This window comes from Medicago sativa, chromosome 7, assembly GCF_051527215.1.
Source record: "Medicago sativa cultivar Bolivia chromosome 7, Bolivia_mono, whole genome shotgun sequence".
Taxonomy (NCBI): domain Eukaryota; kingdom Viridiplantae; phylum Streptophyta; class Magnoliopsida; order Fabales; family Fabaceae; genus Medicago; species Medicago sativa.
Genome location: NC_140755.1, coordinates 20,550,794 through 20,570,130, shown reverse-complemented (window position 1 = coordinate 20,570,130; position 19,337 = coordinate 20,550,794). Strand labels below are relative to the sequence as shown.

At 34.1% G+C, this 19,337-nt stretch overlaps 4 protein-coding genes across 4 annotated transcripts; 3 read left to right on the top strand and 1 right to left on the bottom strand.

Annotated features, from left to right (window-relative positions):
- The first annotated feature begins 3,435 nt into the window (after positions 1-3,435).
- LOC146904937 (uncharacterized) lies at positions 3,436-4,332 on the top strand. The gene has a single exon (XM_085725872.1). The coding sequence runs from the start codon at positions 3,436-3,438 to the stop codon at positions 4,330-4,332; it is 897 nt and encodes a 298-aa protein (XP_085581998.1).
- A 4,685-nt stretch (positions 4,333-9,017) lies between these two features.
- LOC146904936 (uncharacterized) lies at positions 9,018-9,884 on the top strand. Its single transcript, XM_085722990.1, has one exon. It carries the CDS (start codon positions 9,018-9,020, stop codon positions 9,882-9,884), a length of 867 nt encoding a protein of 288 aa, XP_085579116.1.
- Positions 9,885-14,279: 4,395 nt separating this feature from the next.
- LOC146904934 (uncharacterized) lies at positions 14,280-18,681 on the bottom strand. The gene is made up of 3 exons (XM_085728399.1): positions 18,213-18,681; positions 17,905-18,122; positions 14,280-14,410 (listed from the first exon to the last, which is right to left on the bottom strand). The coding sequence occupies exons 1-3, from the start codon at positions 18,345-18,347 to the stop codon at positions 14,305-14,307; spliced, it is 459 nt and encodes a 152-aa protein (XP_085584525.1). The 5' UTR covers positions 18,348-18,681; the 3' UTR covers positions 14,280-14,304.
- On the top strand, positions 15,260-16,207 carry LOC146904935 (uncharacterized). Its single transcript, XM_085724784.1, has one exon. It carries the CDS (start codon positions 15,272-15,274, stop codon positions 16,205-16,207), a length of 936 nt encoding a protein of 311 aa, XP_085580910.1. The 5' UTR covers positions 15,260-15,271.
- Positions 18,682-19,337: the final 656 nt, after the last annotated feature.

Sequence of the window (19,337 nt, the reverse complement as noted above, 5' to 3'; positions counted from 1 at the left end):
GGTCCTAGTATCATAGAAGAGTGGTCTTTAAATTTGTACCATAACAGAGTGGTATCAATGTCATATTAGAGTGGTCTTAGCACCATATTTGAAGGTTTATTTCTAGAATAGATCCTATAGTGTAATAGGACTCTGATACAATTGTAGCTGGGCAGTTTTATACTCCCATATTTAACGTGTCTAGAATATTCAACATGTGCGTTATAACTGATACTGAATACATTAATCATACAATACGGAAATACAACATAGGTCGAGATTTAGAGTACAAAGCTGTCTCAAGTCATATGTCATGATAATTATACAATGAAGCAAGTACAACAAGGTTCATTGCACTACTACATATATAATATATAAAATCAACAAAGTGACAAAAACGCTAAATCCAACAAAGAACGATCAATCCCAAGCCTTCTATTTACCTTTGCCTCGAAAGCTGAGAACCTGAACAAAAGAAGGAATGGGATGAGACATAATGTCTCAGTGAGTTCTATCTAAGTCATAGGCTAGAGGTAACCTTGGGAAAATCCACGGTTACCACGTGTCTACAATACAACCGATTGGTTGATTATACGTATGTGTACTATGCATACCTAAGACTATCGTGCAAGCCTAGTCGTCACTTGTAATTAACTTGTATCATATCATATTATGTCATTCTTGTCATAATCATAGCATATTAAGATGTAACATATAATTTATCTAAGTTGATTTTACAGAGTGTATCGGGTGGAGTAACCCCGAGTACAATCTCTTACATGACCGATGAATTCCTAGCTAAGGTACATCGGACTCCTCTTAATGTCGTGCGGACCTACCTTGAAGAGCGTGTCATGTCCCCCTGGCGTGAACCTCTTCAAATTCCCCTGACGTGGATCGCAAGAGACACAACATATCGTATCATAAATATAGTCTTAATCATATTCTTGATCATACATAACTTAATACACTATCGAATATCCAACCAAACTCTAAATAAAGGGTGTCTTCATGCCCCCGGCGTATTCAATTGGGCCACCGTACTATTTGTATCCTTATGGAAGAAAAAAAAACTTCATGATGAGTTCAACTTTATTGTGGACAAAAATTTAATTTCACTTTATGTCTTTTATTAGTAATTTTAGTCTTTAATTTTGTCTTTGATTTGCTAACTTACTCCTTAAATGTATTTTTTGTTAGCCATTTTAGTGTCCACAAATCTTAACAAAAGAGACACTTCAAGATGTATTTTGTAATCTTGATGATAAATTCAGAGACCATGGTATGATAACAAATCACACATTAAGGAAACAAAAATATTTACAATATTTTTCCGGTACTATACATGTGACAACAGTTGAAAGAGATATATAGTTCCCTCACTATACACAATTTATGTGTTTGTTCTTTCTCATGTCAATAAATTTTGCTTATAAAAAACATAAATCAAAGTAGGGTAAACCTATTGTGTTTATTACAAAAACAAATTGTGTTTATTACAATGTAGGGTAAATAATACAATTCTAAATGACATTGCCATGTTGATCACAACTCTTGCTGAATTTCTCTTTTTTATTTTCAACTATAAGTCTCATAATGAATATTATTGTTGGGTGTAAACTGAGTATTCTTCATGCACAACTATGGATAATCACTTAAACCTTGTGGAACTCAAATGAAAAGACTTATATTCACGTGTTCTCCAAATGATATGCTCAACACAATGTTTTTTTGTTCTCATAGTTGGGACCAAAGCTCCGGTTGAATCTAATAATACTCAAGCTAATGAAACAAATCATCATAAAGTTGATAATGTAAAAAGTCCCGAGGGAGAAGAAGAATGTCCTTCGATCACAAAAAAAATTGATACTAACTATGAGGAAGCTTTTGTTAAAGCAATTGTTGTGATATATGTTGGATGAGAAATTCTTACGTGAACTCTTACCTAAGAGATCATTCTTACACTCAACCAATTAAAATCAAACATCTCTTAACCCACTTGGGTTGACCTGGTGGTATTGGCTTGGGTCTTTGGAGTGTGCTCCTCCGCAAGGTCTCAGGTTCGATTCTCTCCGGTGCCAATTTGCGTGGGCTATTTAGCTTCTTCATATTATTAATATCATATTGCGTGGGCTATTTAGCTTCTATATCATATTATTAATATCATATTGCGTGGGCTATTTAGCTTCTTTTATTAATATCATATTGTGTTGGCTATTTAGCTTCTTTTAAAAATAATTAATATCATATAATTAATATCATAAATATCATAATCATAATTTATATCATAATCATAATTTTTTTCTCATTATTTTTAATATTTCTCTCTCATTTTTCCACTTTCTTTAACCAACAAAAACCACCCACCACCATTTATTGTTTCCATTTCCTTAATTAAAATCACATTTTTTGGGCTATTTAGCTTCTTTTAAAAATAATTAATATCATAAATATCATAATCATAATTTTTTCTCATTATTTTTAATATTTCTCTCTCCTTTTTCCACTTTCTTTAACCAACAAAAACCACCCACCACCATTTATTGTTTCCATTTTCTTAATTAAAATCACATTTTTTTTAAAGTTAATAACATGTGTCATATTTTTATTGGTTGGGTGTAAGAATAATCTCTTAGGTAAGAGTTCATCCAAGAATATCTCATGTTGGATACTATTGTTGGTCTCATGTTGGATACTATTGTTGGTCATGGAGCACAATAGGGTGTTTTAGTGTCATCACATAATTATGGTTTTTTGGAGTAGTGGGACAAAAATTGGAACTTCTACTACTGCAACACTATTTACTAATCGACATGATTTCAACGTAGATACCTCTAAATCTATGAGAAAGAAACGGATTCAACGGGAATAGGATGATGATAATGATATCTTAAATTCTTCAAACCAATGATCTTGCATCCTTAAAAAAAAAAAAAAAAGATTTGTAATAACTCTACACAATCTTTTTTTAACTAAAATGGTAATTGTTTTTTTAAATTTGAAATAGTTTGCTAAAAAGATTTATACTAATATTGGTAATTTTTTTTAAAAAATTAGGATTGGTTTGATAAATATTCCTTAATTAATTGAATCGATACAACGTTTTAAGCCAACCCGTGTTGAAGTAAATATAGACATATTACTCATTAATGAATCCAAAGTTAAATCCTAAATCAGAGATATGCATTCCACAAATCAAACGGTGCAGTATTATTTTTCACAATGTATAAGATTTTTTCGATCCATATTCCTTAATATACTTCATTCCTTTTTTCTTTTTTAACAAAAATATACGTCTTTCCATTTTTCAAAAGATATTTCCACCAACACAAATATTTTTTCAATAAATAATCCTCTATATAATGAGCCTCTCTTTTCATCAAATCAGAAAACCACAAGTTACACCACCTAAAAAAAACAAAAACACGGAATTTTTTTCAATAGTTAATTTGTACCATGGCAGCCAAATCCTTCAGCATCTCTGCCAGTTCACAAGATGAAGGTGATTCTTCCCACACAAAAGAAGGGGTGAACATGAAGGAGAATGGAGATCAACCCTCAAAATCAAATTCCAGCAAGTGTGTCGGTTCGGTAAAGCTGTCGAAAGATGATGTTGTTAGCCCTATTCAAGTTGGTTCAACATCTTCTTTTCCTAATAACAGCAATGGAGGGAAAGATGAGAAGAAGAATGAAGAGAAGAATTCAGAGGTGAAGTATTTTCCATGCTCGTATTGCAAGGGGCAATTTTCTACTATCCAAGGCTTACGAGGGCATCAAAATGCCCATAAAGCAGAACGTGCATTGGAAAAACAACGTAAAGAAAGGTATAATGGTGGTGCAAAGCATAACGTTGGTGCTTTAGGTTTAGGGCCATCTCACTTTAAACCTTATATCATTGATTCTAGTGCTTCTTTTACACCTTATAATAATTATAGGGGCCTTGGTGTTAGAATGGAGTCAACAATTCAAAAACCACCTTATACTAACCCTAGGATTACGCCAAATGGTTCTAGATATGGTCATGGTGCTTTGCGTTTGACTAAGATGTTACACCCTTCACTTTTTAACTTGAGAAATAATATTGAGGGTAGTAATACTGAAGTTGGAACTCTAGGTATTGGTGCAGCAAGTACTTCAAGAATTGAAGATGGTACAAATAATAAAATTGGTGCTATTCTAAAACTTGGAAATTCTTCTACTGCTGCAAGTTCAAACTCAAACATAGACAAGAAAAATGTTGTGGCTGCTACTTCTACAATGGATGATGTTATTGATCACGATTCAAAGTCAAACATTGAAGAAGAACCCTCCGATTTTGACTCTTCTGGACTTGACTTAACACTCAGGCTTTAGAAAAATGTTACGTTTAATTTTTTTCTACTTTCCTGTTGAAGTTATGTATTGGTATTTTCTCTTGTTCTGTCAAATTATAATATATTTTAAGAATAAATTATTAGTGTCAATCTGGTTTTTCTTCTACCCTGTTTTTTAACCTCATTTTGATTGCTACCTTGATTGTCATTATTTTCTTACTATCATCAAGACAAACACTAACTTTTCTATAATCCCAACTTTTGTAAAAAAAATTACTTTTTTTTAACATCACCAACAATATAGCAAATATTATATAATTTTTTTTTTCAATTATACCAGCAATATACCATTTTAGTTCTAATTCAAAAACTATTTCCAAGGACTAACTTAAAACCTTATCTTAAAGGTACATACATATATATATATATATAATAATAGTTTAATTCAATTTAATTTTAAAAAATTAATAGCAAGTTTTTTTTTTTGAGCAAAATTAATAGCATGTTTGTTTAAAGGTATTTTTGACCAAAGAAAAATGCCACACAAAAAAGTGTATCCCACCTATATATTAATAGAAGAATATATTGATAATCTCAGTGAGCTTAGCTCAGTTGGTAGGGATATTGCATATTATATGCAGGGGCCGGGGTTCGAACCCCGGACAACCCACTTCTCCACAATTAAATTGTGTGAGCTCGCCACTAGGCTACTTGACAAAAAAAAAAAGAATATAATGATATCAGTTCATTTAATTGTTTATTTTGTTTGCAAGAGGTCTTTTGGAAGATTTATTAAATTGTGTGAGCTCGCCACTAGGCTACTTGACAAAAAAAAAAACGAATATAATGATATAAGTTCATTTAATTGTTTATTTTGTTTGCAAGAGGTCTTTTGGCAGATTTATAAATTAATATAGGCAACACTCTGATACTTTGAAATTTATTTGGTACGTATCAATCTTCCAATCAATATTTTTTTTTTTTTTGGAATTCTAATTGTTTAATTGCATGTAAGTTTTTATATTCCATTAATTCAAAATAAATTTAAATTTTGAATTACTTTTAGCTGTTATTTTCTGATACCAGGGGAGGAGCCGGGTTTAAGGTGGTTCAATTGAACACCCCGGACTTAAAAAGGTGCAAATATACCCATATATTTTGTCTTTTAAACCTCCGAATTTGTTTTTACTAACTCAAAAGATCTAAGAACTCAAAAGTTTAAAACCGTTAGACTAGAGTTTGAAACCCTTAGACTAGAGTCCTGACTTTGTCACTAACGAATACTAAGCCGTCAAGTAAAGTGTGTCTTCATGCCCTCCTAGTATTCAATCGTGCCACCGTACTATTTGTGTCCTTATGGAAAAAACTTTATGGTGAGTTAAACTTCAGAGACCACGGTGATAACAAATCACACATTTACAAACAAAAATTAAGATTTACAATTTTTTTAATGACGTGACAACAGTTGAAAGAGATGCATAGTTCCCTCACTAAACAAAATTTATGTGTTCGTCTTTCTCATATTAATCAATTTTGCTTATAGAAAACATAAATCAAACTAGGGTAAATCTATTGCGTTTATTACACAAACAGATAACGTTTATTACAATGTAGGGTAAATCTAAATAATACAATTTCTAAATGAGATTGTCATCTTGATCGCAAATCATACTAAATTTCTCTTTTTTATTTTCAACTGTAAGTCTCATAATGATTATTGTTGGGTGTAAACCGAGTATTCTTCATGCACAAGTATTGATAATCACTTAAACCTTGTGGAACTCAAATGGAAATGCTTATATTCATGTATTCTCAAAATGATATACTCAACACAATGTTTTTTTGTTCCCATAGTTGGAACCAAAGCTCCGGTAGAATCTAGTAATACTCAGGCTAATGAAACAAATCATCAGAAAGTTGATAATGTAAAAAATTTTGAGGGAGAAGAAGAATGTCCTTCTATCATGAAAAAATTGATACCATCTATGTGGAAGCTTTTGTTAAAGCTATTGTTGTGATATATGTTGGATATCGTTGTAGGTCATGGACCACGATAGGCTGTTTTAGCGTCAACATCATCCTCCTGATCATTATATGCAAATGTTATCCATGACTTGGAAATTATGATGTTTTTTGGAGTGGTGGGTGGGACAAAAATCGAAACTTCTACTACTGCAACACTATTCACTAATCGACATGTTTTCAACATAGATACCTCTAAATCTAAGAGAAAGAAACGGATTCAAAGGGAAAAAGATGATTATAATGATATCTCAAATTCTTCTAACCAATAATTTTGCATCCTTAAAAAAAATGATCTTGCTGACGGTTATTAGAGACTTTGTGGCATGATTGCCCTAATTTGACATATTTCGTTGCCTTATTTGTTTTAATCCTATTTTTTGTTTAAAGTTGGACGATCTTCTCTTTTCACTTTTATTTTATTTTGTTTCTGTTGTTCCTTTTATTTTTCTCTGGGTTTGATTTATGTCCCCCGGACATTACTCTCATTTTTTATTAATATATTTTAGCTTGCTAATAAATGATCCTTACTATTCTAGTTTTTTAAGTTCGGGTGTCACACGCCATTTAGGGTTTGGCACTATTTTTTTCCTGATTGTGTGGTTTGGTGTTTGTTTGTTTTTTTAGTGTGATTTTCATGTCCTTCTTCTTTTCTACTTTGTGTGTTTTGTTTTTAATTTCTTGTTCTGTCTGGGTCTGGCATTTGTCCCCAAATTTTTTTGTTGTTTTTATCGTTTGAGAAACTTTTGGTTTAGGTCCCCCTACTCTTTATGTTCTTGTTTCTTTTTATATTTATATATTCAGCTAGGTTGTTGCAGTTGGTTCTTCCTCTGCATCCCATTTGTCTAAAAAAAATGAATATATCTTAAAAGTTTGTATAATATGGTAATTGTTTATCTTACTAATATGGTAATTGTTTTTTTAAATTTGGAATATTTTGCTCAAAAAATAAAGTTTATGAAATATGTTTGCTAAAAAAAGGCTTAATTGCACTTTTGGCCCTCTAAGTATCACGAAGTTGTGATTTTGGCCCCTAACGAAAATATGTCTTATATATGTGACATGAATTGACTCCAAAACATTGACACATTTGAATTATTTTGGAATTCAATGTCTTGAATAAACAACATTTGATTTCATTGATTGATATAATTTTGGTTGACATTTAAGTTATGAGAAAAATATCATGATTAAGTTGTCTAATAAAACTAAAATAATAACATGATATTTGTCATATTTGTCATAAAACTAAAAGCATTGATGAATATTTCTTTAAAGTTTGTATAATATCGTAATTGTTTTTTTTTACTAATATGGTAATTGTTTTTTTTTAATTTGGAATAGTTTGCTCGAAAAATAAAGTTTATGAAATACGTTTGCTAAAAAAAATATCAAGTTTATAAGATGCAAATTGATGAATATTTCTTAAAAGTTTGTATAATATTTTTTTTTTGAAGAATAAAAATTTGTATAATATGTAATTGTTTTTTTTTACTCATATGTGTTCGCTGGTGTTTTTAGCGAACAAGAAGGGTTGATTTTGGTTATTACAAGCAGGATCAAACCAAAAATCATAGGACATGTTGTGCAAAGTTTTTTTAGAAAAATAGTGAGCGTTCATCAAATTCATGTGTTGCTTTCTGAACAAGATGAGTTCGTATGACGTCTTTCAAAAGAAAAAGGACAAAATAAAGATAAAACACAGTAAATGCAAGTAAAAGACGCAGAAACTTAAAGAAAAGATAAATTGTATTGCATTAAAATAAAGGTGGTTCGACAAATCAGTTTACATACATTGTGTATGACTCTTTTCTCTCACGCCAGTACTTCGAGTGTTTTAAAATTTCTATTAGTGATTTTCGACACGTTTTCCATATGGAAAACTACTGTTTATACATAGCAAAATAACTGGAAAAAACCTAACTCCACGATCAGCACTTTTTCCATTTTGGCAACCGCTTGTCTCCCACGTTTCCATTGAAGAAACCGCTGTGATTTGGATTCAAATTCTTCCCGCCTCATTAGTAATTGCTTGGCTTCGACGAACTTGTGTTCTTGGCTTCGTCTTGTCGAACTCTAGAGCTTTAAACCCTTTCATGCGCTAAGTCCAAATCTCGTCGAAACCCTCAAATTGAAAGGGAAAGACTTCGATTTCTGCAAAGATAAAAGTCAACAAATGTTGACCGCATTAAATGAGCATCTTGAAATTACAAGCTAACAATATGGTAATTCTTTTCTTTCAAAAAAAAAATATGGTAATTCTTTTTTTAAATTTGGAAAGTTTACTCAAAAAATAGAGTGTATGAAATACGTTTGTTAAAATAAAAAGATAAAGTTTATGAGATGGGAATTGATGAATATTTCTTAAAAGATTTGTACTAATATGGTAATTGTCTTTTTAAATTAGAATTAGTTAGATATATATTCCATAATATATTGAATCGATACGACGTTTTAAGCAAACCGTGTTGAAGTAATTATAGACATATTACTCATTAATGAATCTAAAGTTAAATCCCAAATCAGAGATATTCATGTACAAATCAATCGGTGCAGTATTATTTTTCACATTGTCTTTCCTTATTTCAAAAGATATTTCCACTAACTCAAATATTTTTTTCAATAAATAATCCTTTATATAAGCCTCTCTTTTCATCAAATCAGAAAACCACAAGGTATTGTTATCGATAGTTAATTTGTACCATGGCATCCAAATCCTTTTGCATTTCTGCCACTTCACAAGATGAAGGTGATTCTTCCCACACAAAAGAAAGGGTGAACATGAAGGAGAATGGAGATCAACCCTCAAAATCAAATTCCAGCAAGTCTGACGGTTCGGTAAAGCTATCGAAAGATGATGTTGTTAGCTCTATTCAAGTTGGTTCAACATCTTCCTTTCCTAATAACAGCAATGAAGGGAAAGATGCGAAGAAGAAGAAGAAGGAAGAGAAGAAGTATTTTACATGCTCGTATTGCAAAGGGCAATTTTCTACTTTTCAAGGCTTAGGAGGGCATCAAAATGCTCATAAAGCGGAACGTGCATTGGAAAATCAACATAAAGAAAGGTATGTTGGTGGTGCTTTAGGTTTAGGGCAATCTCACTATAAACCTTATTTCAATTATTCTAGTACTCTTTTTACACCTTATAATAATTATTGGGGCCTTGGTGTTAGAATGGAGTCAACAATTCAAAAACCACATTATACAAACCCTAGAAATGGTTCTAGTTATGGTTACGGTGCTTTGCGTTTGCATGATATATTACACCCTTCACTTTTTAACTTGAGAAATAATATTGAGGGTAGTAATGCTGGAGTTGGAAGCCTAAGTATTGGTGGAGCAAGTACTTCAAGAATTGAAGATGGTACACATAATAAAATTGGTGCTATTCTAAAACTTGGAGATTCTTCTACTGCTGCTACAAGTTCAAACTCAAACATAGACAAGAAAAATGTTGTGGCTACTACTTCTACAATTGATGAAGATATTGATCATGATTCAAAGTCAAACAATGAAGAAGAACCCTCCAATTTTGACTCTTCTGGACTCGACTTAACACTTAGGCTTTAGATATTCATATTTTACATTTTGTTACATTTGAAAAAGTGTATCCCACCTATATATTAATAGAAGAAGGAGAAGATATAAATTATTTAATTGTGTAATTTGTGTTGCAAGAGGTTTTTTGGTAGATTTAAAAAATAATATAAGTGAACACTCCGATGCTCTGAAATTTAGTTAGGTACGTATCAATCTTCCAATAAATTTGTTTTGTGTTATGCATTGTGTAACACCTCTACTAGAAATTATCTAGGATATCTAGCATGTGTGTTAAACTTGGAATTGGATACATTAAAATTACAATAATCAAAATTTTCTCTGAACAAGATATAGAAATTCTCGTCCTATACCTCTGAAATAATACCACTGACGTGAACTTTATATGGTCCAGCGACTTCTGCTTCTACATCACGAACCACTCTATCGTCTAGTAATTACCTGAATATCTGAAATAAACAAAAGGGATTGGGGTGAGACAGGATGTCTCAGTGAGTTCCACCTATCATAGAGTGTAGGCAATCTCAGGGAACCTAGGATCGCCATCTGTTTAAACTCAACCCTCAGGTTTATACAGTCTTTATCATACGTAACTGAGCGATCGGGGATAACTAGGATCGCTACCTAGAACACTATCATGATTCTATCATAATGTCATATTCTTATTCATACACATACTCATAATCATAATCATAAAAATAATTCTTGACTTGGATCCAGAGTCTCTGTTGTCTTTGCTTCTACTTGAAAATCCTCTTTTTCTAGCCAATGAGCGGAACCTCTTGGTTACATAAGCCAACTCCTCAAGATCTGAATTATTATATTATCCTTCATCTGGAGTTTCTTCCATTGTCTTTTTCAGACTTAGGGTTTTTGGCTGATTTTTCCTTTGAGGTCAAGGCAATGGATTTGGACCTCTGAACTTGTTCATCTGCAACAAGCTCAATCTCATGAATCTTGAGAGAGCATATTAGATTTTCCAAGCTTAGCTTGTCCAGATCTTTTGCCTCTTGAATGGAAGTGACTTTTCGTCTGAATCTGGTAGGAAGACTTCGTAGAATCTTCTTGACATGATCAGGTCTACTATAGCTCTTCTTCAGAACCTGAAGACCAAATACAAGAGGTTTAAACCTTGAGAACGTGACTTCAATATCTTCATTCTCCTTCATTCTGAAAAGTTCATATTGGTGAACTACCTTGTTTGCCTTGGCCTCTTTGACTTGTTGATTTCCTTCATAAGTAGAGCAAAGAGATTCAAAGATGGACTTTGATGTAGATCTGATTCCAATCTTCATGTACTCGGCATGAGGCATAACCTCCACTAATATTCCACATACTTTGTGGTGCTTCTTGTACATCTTCTTCTGGATGGCAGTCAGACTCCTTATGTTTGCCACTACGCCTTCTTCATCCACTTCAAAGTTGACTTCTTTTTCAATAATATCCCATAGTTCATCATCAATTCCTATGATGTGGCTATACATTTTGCATTTGCACCATGAAAATTGTGTGGCATCTCCATTAAAGGATGGGGGTTTGGCAAAGTAATTATTTTTCTCAAAGGTGGTGGTGTTGATGATATCAGGAGTTGAAGTTTCACTCACGGAAGACATGATTTTCTCACTTAATCTTTTTATGTGGCACAGTTAAGTGACAGAGCACAGACCGTGCTCTGATACCAACTGAAGGTGAGAAAAACACACAAGAAGAGGGTTGAATAATGTAAGACTTTTGTGGTTTTTTTTGTGTTAAGAGCCTGATCAGAATCTGAGGTACACATATTCTGATGTAGAGTATGAGTGCAGCAGATAAGGTATATGACGCAAAGAGAGAGAGAAAGAGAGAGAGAGAGAGAGAGAGAGAGAGAGAGAGATCAGACACACATCAATTTTATACAGGCTTCTCCTACAATCCAGGAGTAGTCCAGTCTCCTTGCACTTCCAATGGATTTAACTATAATCACACAAGATTACAAATTGCTCAAAGACACTTCCAAGAGACTTCTCTATGCTCAAGCACAACTGCAAGAGACTTCTATTCTCTAGGACACTCTACCGAAAGACTTATGCTCAAGGACAACTCCAAGAGACTCCCCTTGCTTAAGCACAACTGCTTAAGACTTCCCTTTGCTCAATCGCAATTGATTGAGACTTCTAAATGTTCAAGGTTTCACCAAGAAACTTATATGCTCAAGCACACATGCGAGAGACTTTCTAAAATGTTTGCCGCAACTGCAAACAAGTTAATTTGTTCTTACACTAGTTATAACAAGTTAGTGTAAACTTAACAAATGGACAGAATCCTTAGGATTTCTAAGATATGATTAGAAAATAAATCCTAAGTGTTTTGCGCTATTAGATTTTATAGAGTAATGATATAGTAAAATAGAAAAGTCTTGTTTCTTCTTCTTTAGGCAATCAACTTTTTTTATAGGCAGTGATTTGAAAGACGTTGGAGATGAGTGTCAGTGCAAATAGAGTCGTTGAGAAGCTTTGATCAAGAGCGTTGGACCTTTGCATGATATGGATAATTCCATTGGAAAGTGCATTGAATTTCCTTTGCTAGAAGAAGAATTATATGTTGCTCTCTTCGTTCTTGATGTCATTTGTCTGGTTGTACACGTAGAAGAAAGACGGCAACAGAACTGCTCTATCAGATACTATGATAGAGACAGACAGTTCACAGAATAAGACAAAAACTTACGTGGATTATGTATCCCTCAGATCCATGTTGCCTAGTCAGATTTTGTGTCTGATGTCCACATAACATGTTGAGATCACTCTCCAGCTTCTGTGAGGCATCCTTCTTCTAAGGATGTTGACTTTTGGTTGACCTTCCTCTATATCTTCAACCATAGTCTTCTAAGCTTCCCAATCTTTTTCAGATGCTTTTCATATGTCCTTTCTTCAAGATAAATAGATCCCGCACACTTGAAGATATGTTACTATTCCAATTGTTCTTTAATACCTTGTTATCATCAAAATCCTAGAGGACTTTGCATGAATCGTTCTTGTTCTAACAGCAAATACTCTTTTAATCAAGGCTTAAATATGCAAACCGTCCCTGTAATTACGCGCGTTTTTGCAAATCGTCCCTGTATCTTTTTTTGTTTCAAAACTCTCCTTGTAAGCTTCTGACGTTTTGCAAATGGTCCTTCCCGTTAACTCCCATTACAAAAACGACGAGGTGGCAGACGGAGACACACGTGGCATAGTGTGACTTGGCAAAATTAGGCTTATGTGTCAAAAGTTGGTGAGTCATCATGTCTTTTGATTTCCCCCCTATTTATTGAACAAATGCCTCTCTTTTTCCATTTCGTCCTTGTGAAATAGGGTTTCAGAGAAGTCAAAAAGGCATGGTGTGAGAACGGAGACGAAGATGATTTGACGGCAAAGAAGTGTAATCGACGGTTAGCGAAGGTTTTTGAAGGTGATCGACAGTAGAAGAAGCGATTTTTGGGTTGCATTTGAGGTAGAACATTGTAACCTATCCTCTGTTTTTCTTCTTATCTTTTGTTTGTTGTTTGAATCGAAAAAAATCTGTGAATCTTAGTTTTTAAGGATGTAAAGATGTAAAAGATTAGAATGGTGTCGTTATATGTTGTTTTATGTTGTTTTATACTTGTTTTTGTGTTGTTGTTGCATGTGTTTGAATCGAATACGAACATGAAGGTTTATTAACAAGGTTTATGTTTCTAAAATTTGACAGGGATGAGTGTGTCAGTTATATTTCACCATGGGGGTGAATTTGTTAGGGACTATCTTATGTATTACACTGGGGGTCAAGAACACGTAGTTAATGGGATTGATAGGGATAAGTGGTCTTACTTTGAAGCTACTGGTATACTTAAAGAGTTAGGTTATGATGATCACCTTAAGTATCGTTTATGGTGGTATGTTATTGAAGATGATAAATACAAAAGGATTGTTGATGATAATGACACTGATGCTGTTGGTGATTATGTTGTTGAGAACAAACGTGTGGCTCATTTGTATGTTGAGCATTCAGTTATAGGGACGGTAGGTTCACATGTGGGGCAGAGTTCTATGGACTTGGACATGTCAGGGGAAGTTGGAGGTCAATCAGGTCATGTAGTTGAAGAAGGCACAATGAATGAAGCTGATGATGTATGTGATGATGAAGAAATGAGTGGTGATGGTTCTGATGACTATATGGAAAGTAGTGAAGATGAAGCTGCTAGAGTAAGAATGGATGATAGTGAGGAGGAAAGAGCTCTAGGTATGGATGATGGGTTTTTAGTTGAAGATGATGAGACTCCTCCTATAGTTGGTAATGCAGTGGTAGATAAAATGAAAATGATGAATGTGGTTGGTGGTGAAGTTGGTTCATCCTCTGTTGTTGTAGATGGTTTGGATGTTGGTTATGTTAGTGAAGAGCTAGGTAGCAGTGACCCTGATGTCTCAGATGATGATCAAGGACCAAGATATGAGAAGTTTGTGATGGCAGACTTACACAAGAAATACAAGTTTAAAGTGGGTTTGGAGTTTAAGTCACTAGCTGAATTTAAGGAGGCAATTATTGAGTGGAATGTTTTGAATGGGTATGAGATAAAGTTTCCTAAAAATGATAAAGAAAGAGTAAGGGTAAAGTGCAAGGGTAATTGTGGGTTTTTAGCATTAGTGAGTAAAGTTGGAGACAAACATACTTTTAGGATGAAAAGATGGTATGGTGACCACACGTGTGCCAGGAAAATAGAAAATAGATCTGCAAGTTCTAAGTGGGTTTCTAAGGCTGTGTTTGCTAAGATGTCAACATCTGACAAAGATCTGAGTCTCCAAAGTATAGTTACTGATATGAGAAGTACACATGCAGTTGGTATAACAATGAGCAGAGCATGGAGGGCCAAAAAAATTGCGAAGGAGAAGCTTGAGGGAGATGCTGCAAAACAATACAATCTATTGTGGAGGTACTCAGCTGAATTGAGGAGGGTGAATGGTGGTAACAACTGCAAAATCAATGTTGAAAGGATAGGTCCACAACTACAACCTAGGTTTTCTTCTTTTTATTTCTGTTTAGATGGAATCAAGAGAGGGTTTTCTGCTTGTAGGCCCTTTATAGGAGTTGATGGGTGCCATCTTAAGACCAAGTATGGGGGTACTCTTTTAATTGTTGTTGGCAGGGACCCAAACGACCAGTATTTCCCATTATCTTTTGGTGTATGTGAAACTGAGACAAAAGAGTCATAGAGGTGGTTTCTAACATTTTGTTGGATGATATTGGACAAGACAAAAGATGGGTCTTCATTTCTGACCAGCAAAAGGTAAAAAAAAACTTATTGCTGTGACTAATTTCTCTGATTATTATATCTCTGATTATTATATAAGTTAAATAAACTTATTTTTGCTAATGTACAGGGTCTAATTTCTGTGTTTGAGGAGATGTTTGAGAGTGTGGAGTATAGGTTATGCTTGAGGCATCTGTATGCCAATTTCAAAAAGAAATTTGGAGGAGGAACACTCATTAGGGACCTCATGATGGGTGCTGCAAAGGCCACATACATCCAAGAATGGGAGGCTAAAATGAAAGAATTGAAAGCTATCAAGGAACCTGCTTGGGAGTGGCTGATGAAAATCCCAACCAAATCATGGTGTAAGCATGCCTTTTCCTTTTACCCTAAATGTGATGTTCTTATGAACAACATTTCTGAAGCTTTTAATAGCACTATATTGGTGGCTAGAAACAAACCTGTTTTAACAATGTGTGAGTGGATAAGAAGTTATCTTATGAATAGGAATGCTACTTTAAGACAGAAAGTAGATAGGTGGAATCAAAGGATAATGCCTAAACCTAGATATAGGTTAGATAAAGAGGTTGAGATGAGTGGTAATTGGACTCCAATTTGGTCTAAGAATGAGATATGGCAGGTGGTACATATCCATAGCAAACATAGTTTTATTGTTGATGTTTCAAAGAGGAGTTGTACATGCAATTTTTGGGAGCTTGTTGGCATCCCTTGTAGGCATGCAGTAGCTGCCTTAGGATATAGACAACAAACTCCTGAGGACTTTGTTGATGACTTCTACTCAAAGGCAAGGTATATAGATTGTTATGATAATAATGTCAGTCCAATCAATGGTGAAGACATGTGGCCAGAAGTTGATGTTGAAGAGATGTTGCCTCCAGCTTACAAGAGGGGTCCTAGTAGGCCCAAAAAACTAAGGAGAAGAGAACCTGATGAGGATCCTAACAAGGGAAGGACTGCTACAACATATAGGTGCACTAAGTGTAACAAACATGGTCACAATACAAGGAGTTGTATAAGTCAAGTGATTGATCCTGAAGCACAAAAAAGAAAGGTAAAACAACACCCCTAAATTAGATTTTGATTTTTTTTTTTATGTTTTCTATGTGATTGAAAGGGTCTAATTTTTTATGTTTATTTTGATTTTGCAGAGAAAGCCTAAAAGGACTAACCCTCAGACAAACACTCAAACTTCTGAGCCAATGACTCATAGGTCTCAACCATCCAAAGACACTAGGCCCCTAAAAAATTCTCATCCTACCAAAAAGTCTCAACATTCCAAAAATACTCAACCTGCTAAAAAAACTCCACCTGCTAAAAGAACACAGCCTGCAAAGACTCAACCAAATGGAAGTTCAGTTATTCTTCCTGACATAGACCCTGAATTTGAGGCACTTGCTGCAGACCTTGCATCTGCATTTGAGGCTACTCAAAGCCAACCAAATGTCAACTCTGTTATGAATTCCATCCCATCTGCTGCAACTAAACCAGTTAAGTATTTCATGGTGTTTGTTATATTTCAATTTTGTTTAGTGTTTATTTAAGACCAAAAAGTTTTCATATGTTTAAATTTTCATTTTGTAGATGAGAAAGAATCATCAAAGTCCAAAGAAAGTTGTAAATGTGAAAAATCTCAGGAGAAGTAATAGATGTAGAAAACTCAGATGTGTTCAACTAAAGGGTCCTGGAAGTGCAGTTGATGAACCATTGGTCATTGAAGATGCACTTGAGTCAGGCCCATCAAAGAGGCCTAGAAGAGATTTTCAATTTTTTACTTCCACTAAAACTACAAACAATGTAAGTGTAAACATCTTCAATTGGTATTAGGATTGCCCTGAATTTGATATTAGGATTGAATTTCTTCTTGATATTGACTCTGACTGCTGCAAATTCAATTGATCATATTCAGGCAACTCAGAGCACAAATGATGACACAACTGATGTTATTACTGGTTTGGTGAAATGTCAAAAGAATATTTCAAAAGTGCAAGGCAAGAAGGTCATGACTGTTGGGGGTCCATCAGAGACTCAAGCTGAAGCAATGTTGAGAGACCTGAAGATGCTTCCACCAGAGGAACTAGAGAAGGTTACAAGGGAGTTGGTCACAGGTCTAGTGCATTGGAATGAGAATATTCAGGAGAAAAACCAAGCAAAAGGAACTGATGGGGAGGACACAAGTTTTACAGACTAGATGAAGAAACTGTTTAATGTTTAAGTTTTACTTTTTGGCTATGAACCTGTTAGTTGCACTAGTATGCTTATGTTGAAACTGTAATTTGGTTAGCACCTTTTTGGATGTTTTGGTGCTATTAGACCTATTCTGTTATGTCTTGGTACATTATGATGTTGGTAATGACCTGTAGTTGTCTTACCATTTTGGTACATTATGGTGTTTGTAATGACCATTTTGGTGTTATGTCTTGATACATTATGGTGTTAGTAATGACCATTTTGGTGCATTTTGCTATGAAACAAGACAATTATTATTACAACTTTGCTTACTATAATCATATTACTTTAACAGTGAATCACAAACTAATGAACTAATGAACTAGCAGACAACAATACCATGACAAACAAACTTCATTTCATTGATTCAAGAAACACAACTTCTTTTCATTACAATCAACAATGTCATAAACTTCATAACATTGATTTAACATGTGAACCGAGTCATTACACTACATCTTCAGATATGAAATGAACATTGCCCAAGATACAACCAACAGAACCATTAACAAATTTGCCTTCTTTCTTCAGTATTGGAGCTTCTTCTTCAACTTCTCATTTTTGTTGATTCCGAATTCCTTCATTATTCCAGTAATGTCTTTCAGCATCTCTTCACAGTTGCAATCACATGGAAGCTTTGTGACATTCGAAGGTGATGCTTCAGCTCTTCTTACTACTTCTGGACGAACATATGGAGGATGTCCCTCAATTTCATCATCCCATATGAACAACATGCAACTATTATGACTATTAGGACCCTAAAAACAAAATCAACCATATAAATCTTTCAATTACATTAAAGTGTGCGAAAATACCCAACAAACAAAGTATTAAACAAAATAACTCACCAAAAATGTTGGGCATTTCCAGTATCTCCTTTTAGGGTTGTCAATTGAATTTGAGATAAACATCTTCATTGCTTTGTTGCACCCACAAATAGGCAAATCAATTGAAGATGAATTGGTAATGGAATGAGAAGACATTGGGTGAGATGAATTTTTTTGCAGAAAGACGAAGAAGGTAGTGGGTGAGAGATGCAGAACAAATGAACAGAGGGATGAAGAAGATGAAAACTCCAGTTTTTAAATTTGAAATTTGATATTTACGAGTTTTTAATTTCATCCCTTTGCACTTTTACGTTTTTGCTTTCGGTCCCTCAATTTAGCCACTACCCAACTCTTTTGACACATAACCCTAATTTTGCCAAGTCACACTATGCCACGTGTGTCTCCGTCTGCCACCTCGCCGTTTTTGTAACGGGAGTTAACGGGAAGGACCATTTGCAAAACGTCAGAAGCTTACAAGGAGAGTTTTGAAACAAAAAAAGATACAGGGACGATTTGCAAAAACGCGCGTAATTACAAGGACGGTTTGCATATTTAAGCCTTTAATCAATGGTTTCACATTTTCAAATTTTTAACTTATTCCGGATTTTAAAGTTGGAAATTTTTTTATATTTATATTTGGGTCATACTAACTGGTGTTCTGTTGTAAAAGGAAAAAAAGGGAAATAATTTATGATATTAATGAAGCAAAGGTTAATTTTTAACTTTTTAATGTAACAAGTCACAATTTCCCTAGATGAAGTTTTCTCATTGGACTTATTAACAAATGTCCTGAAGGAGTTTGGTAGCATTTCCTTTTTTATTACTCGCAACTCAATAATCATCTACTTAAATGGTTGAATAAGAAAGGAAAAAAAAGTGTTTCAATAAAAAAAACAATAAAAAAAAAGTATCTCGAAATAGAAAACATGCCAACCCATTAAGCTAAGTGCATGTTTGGTTACCCGGTGAGGTTCTTTCAACGCACGGCCAACATCACCAAACGTGATTTTTACTTGTTTGGCTCTCCACCAAGCCTCCGCCGCCATCGCACTTTTCATCTGTAGAATCGATTTTTCGTGAAGCTACTCCTCCTAGCTTTTTGAAATCGATTCTCCCTACCTTGGAAACACATAGCATCAATTTGTC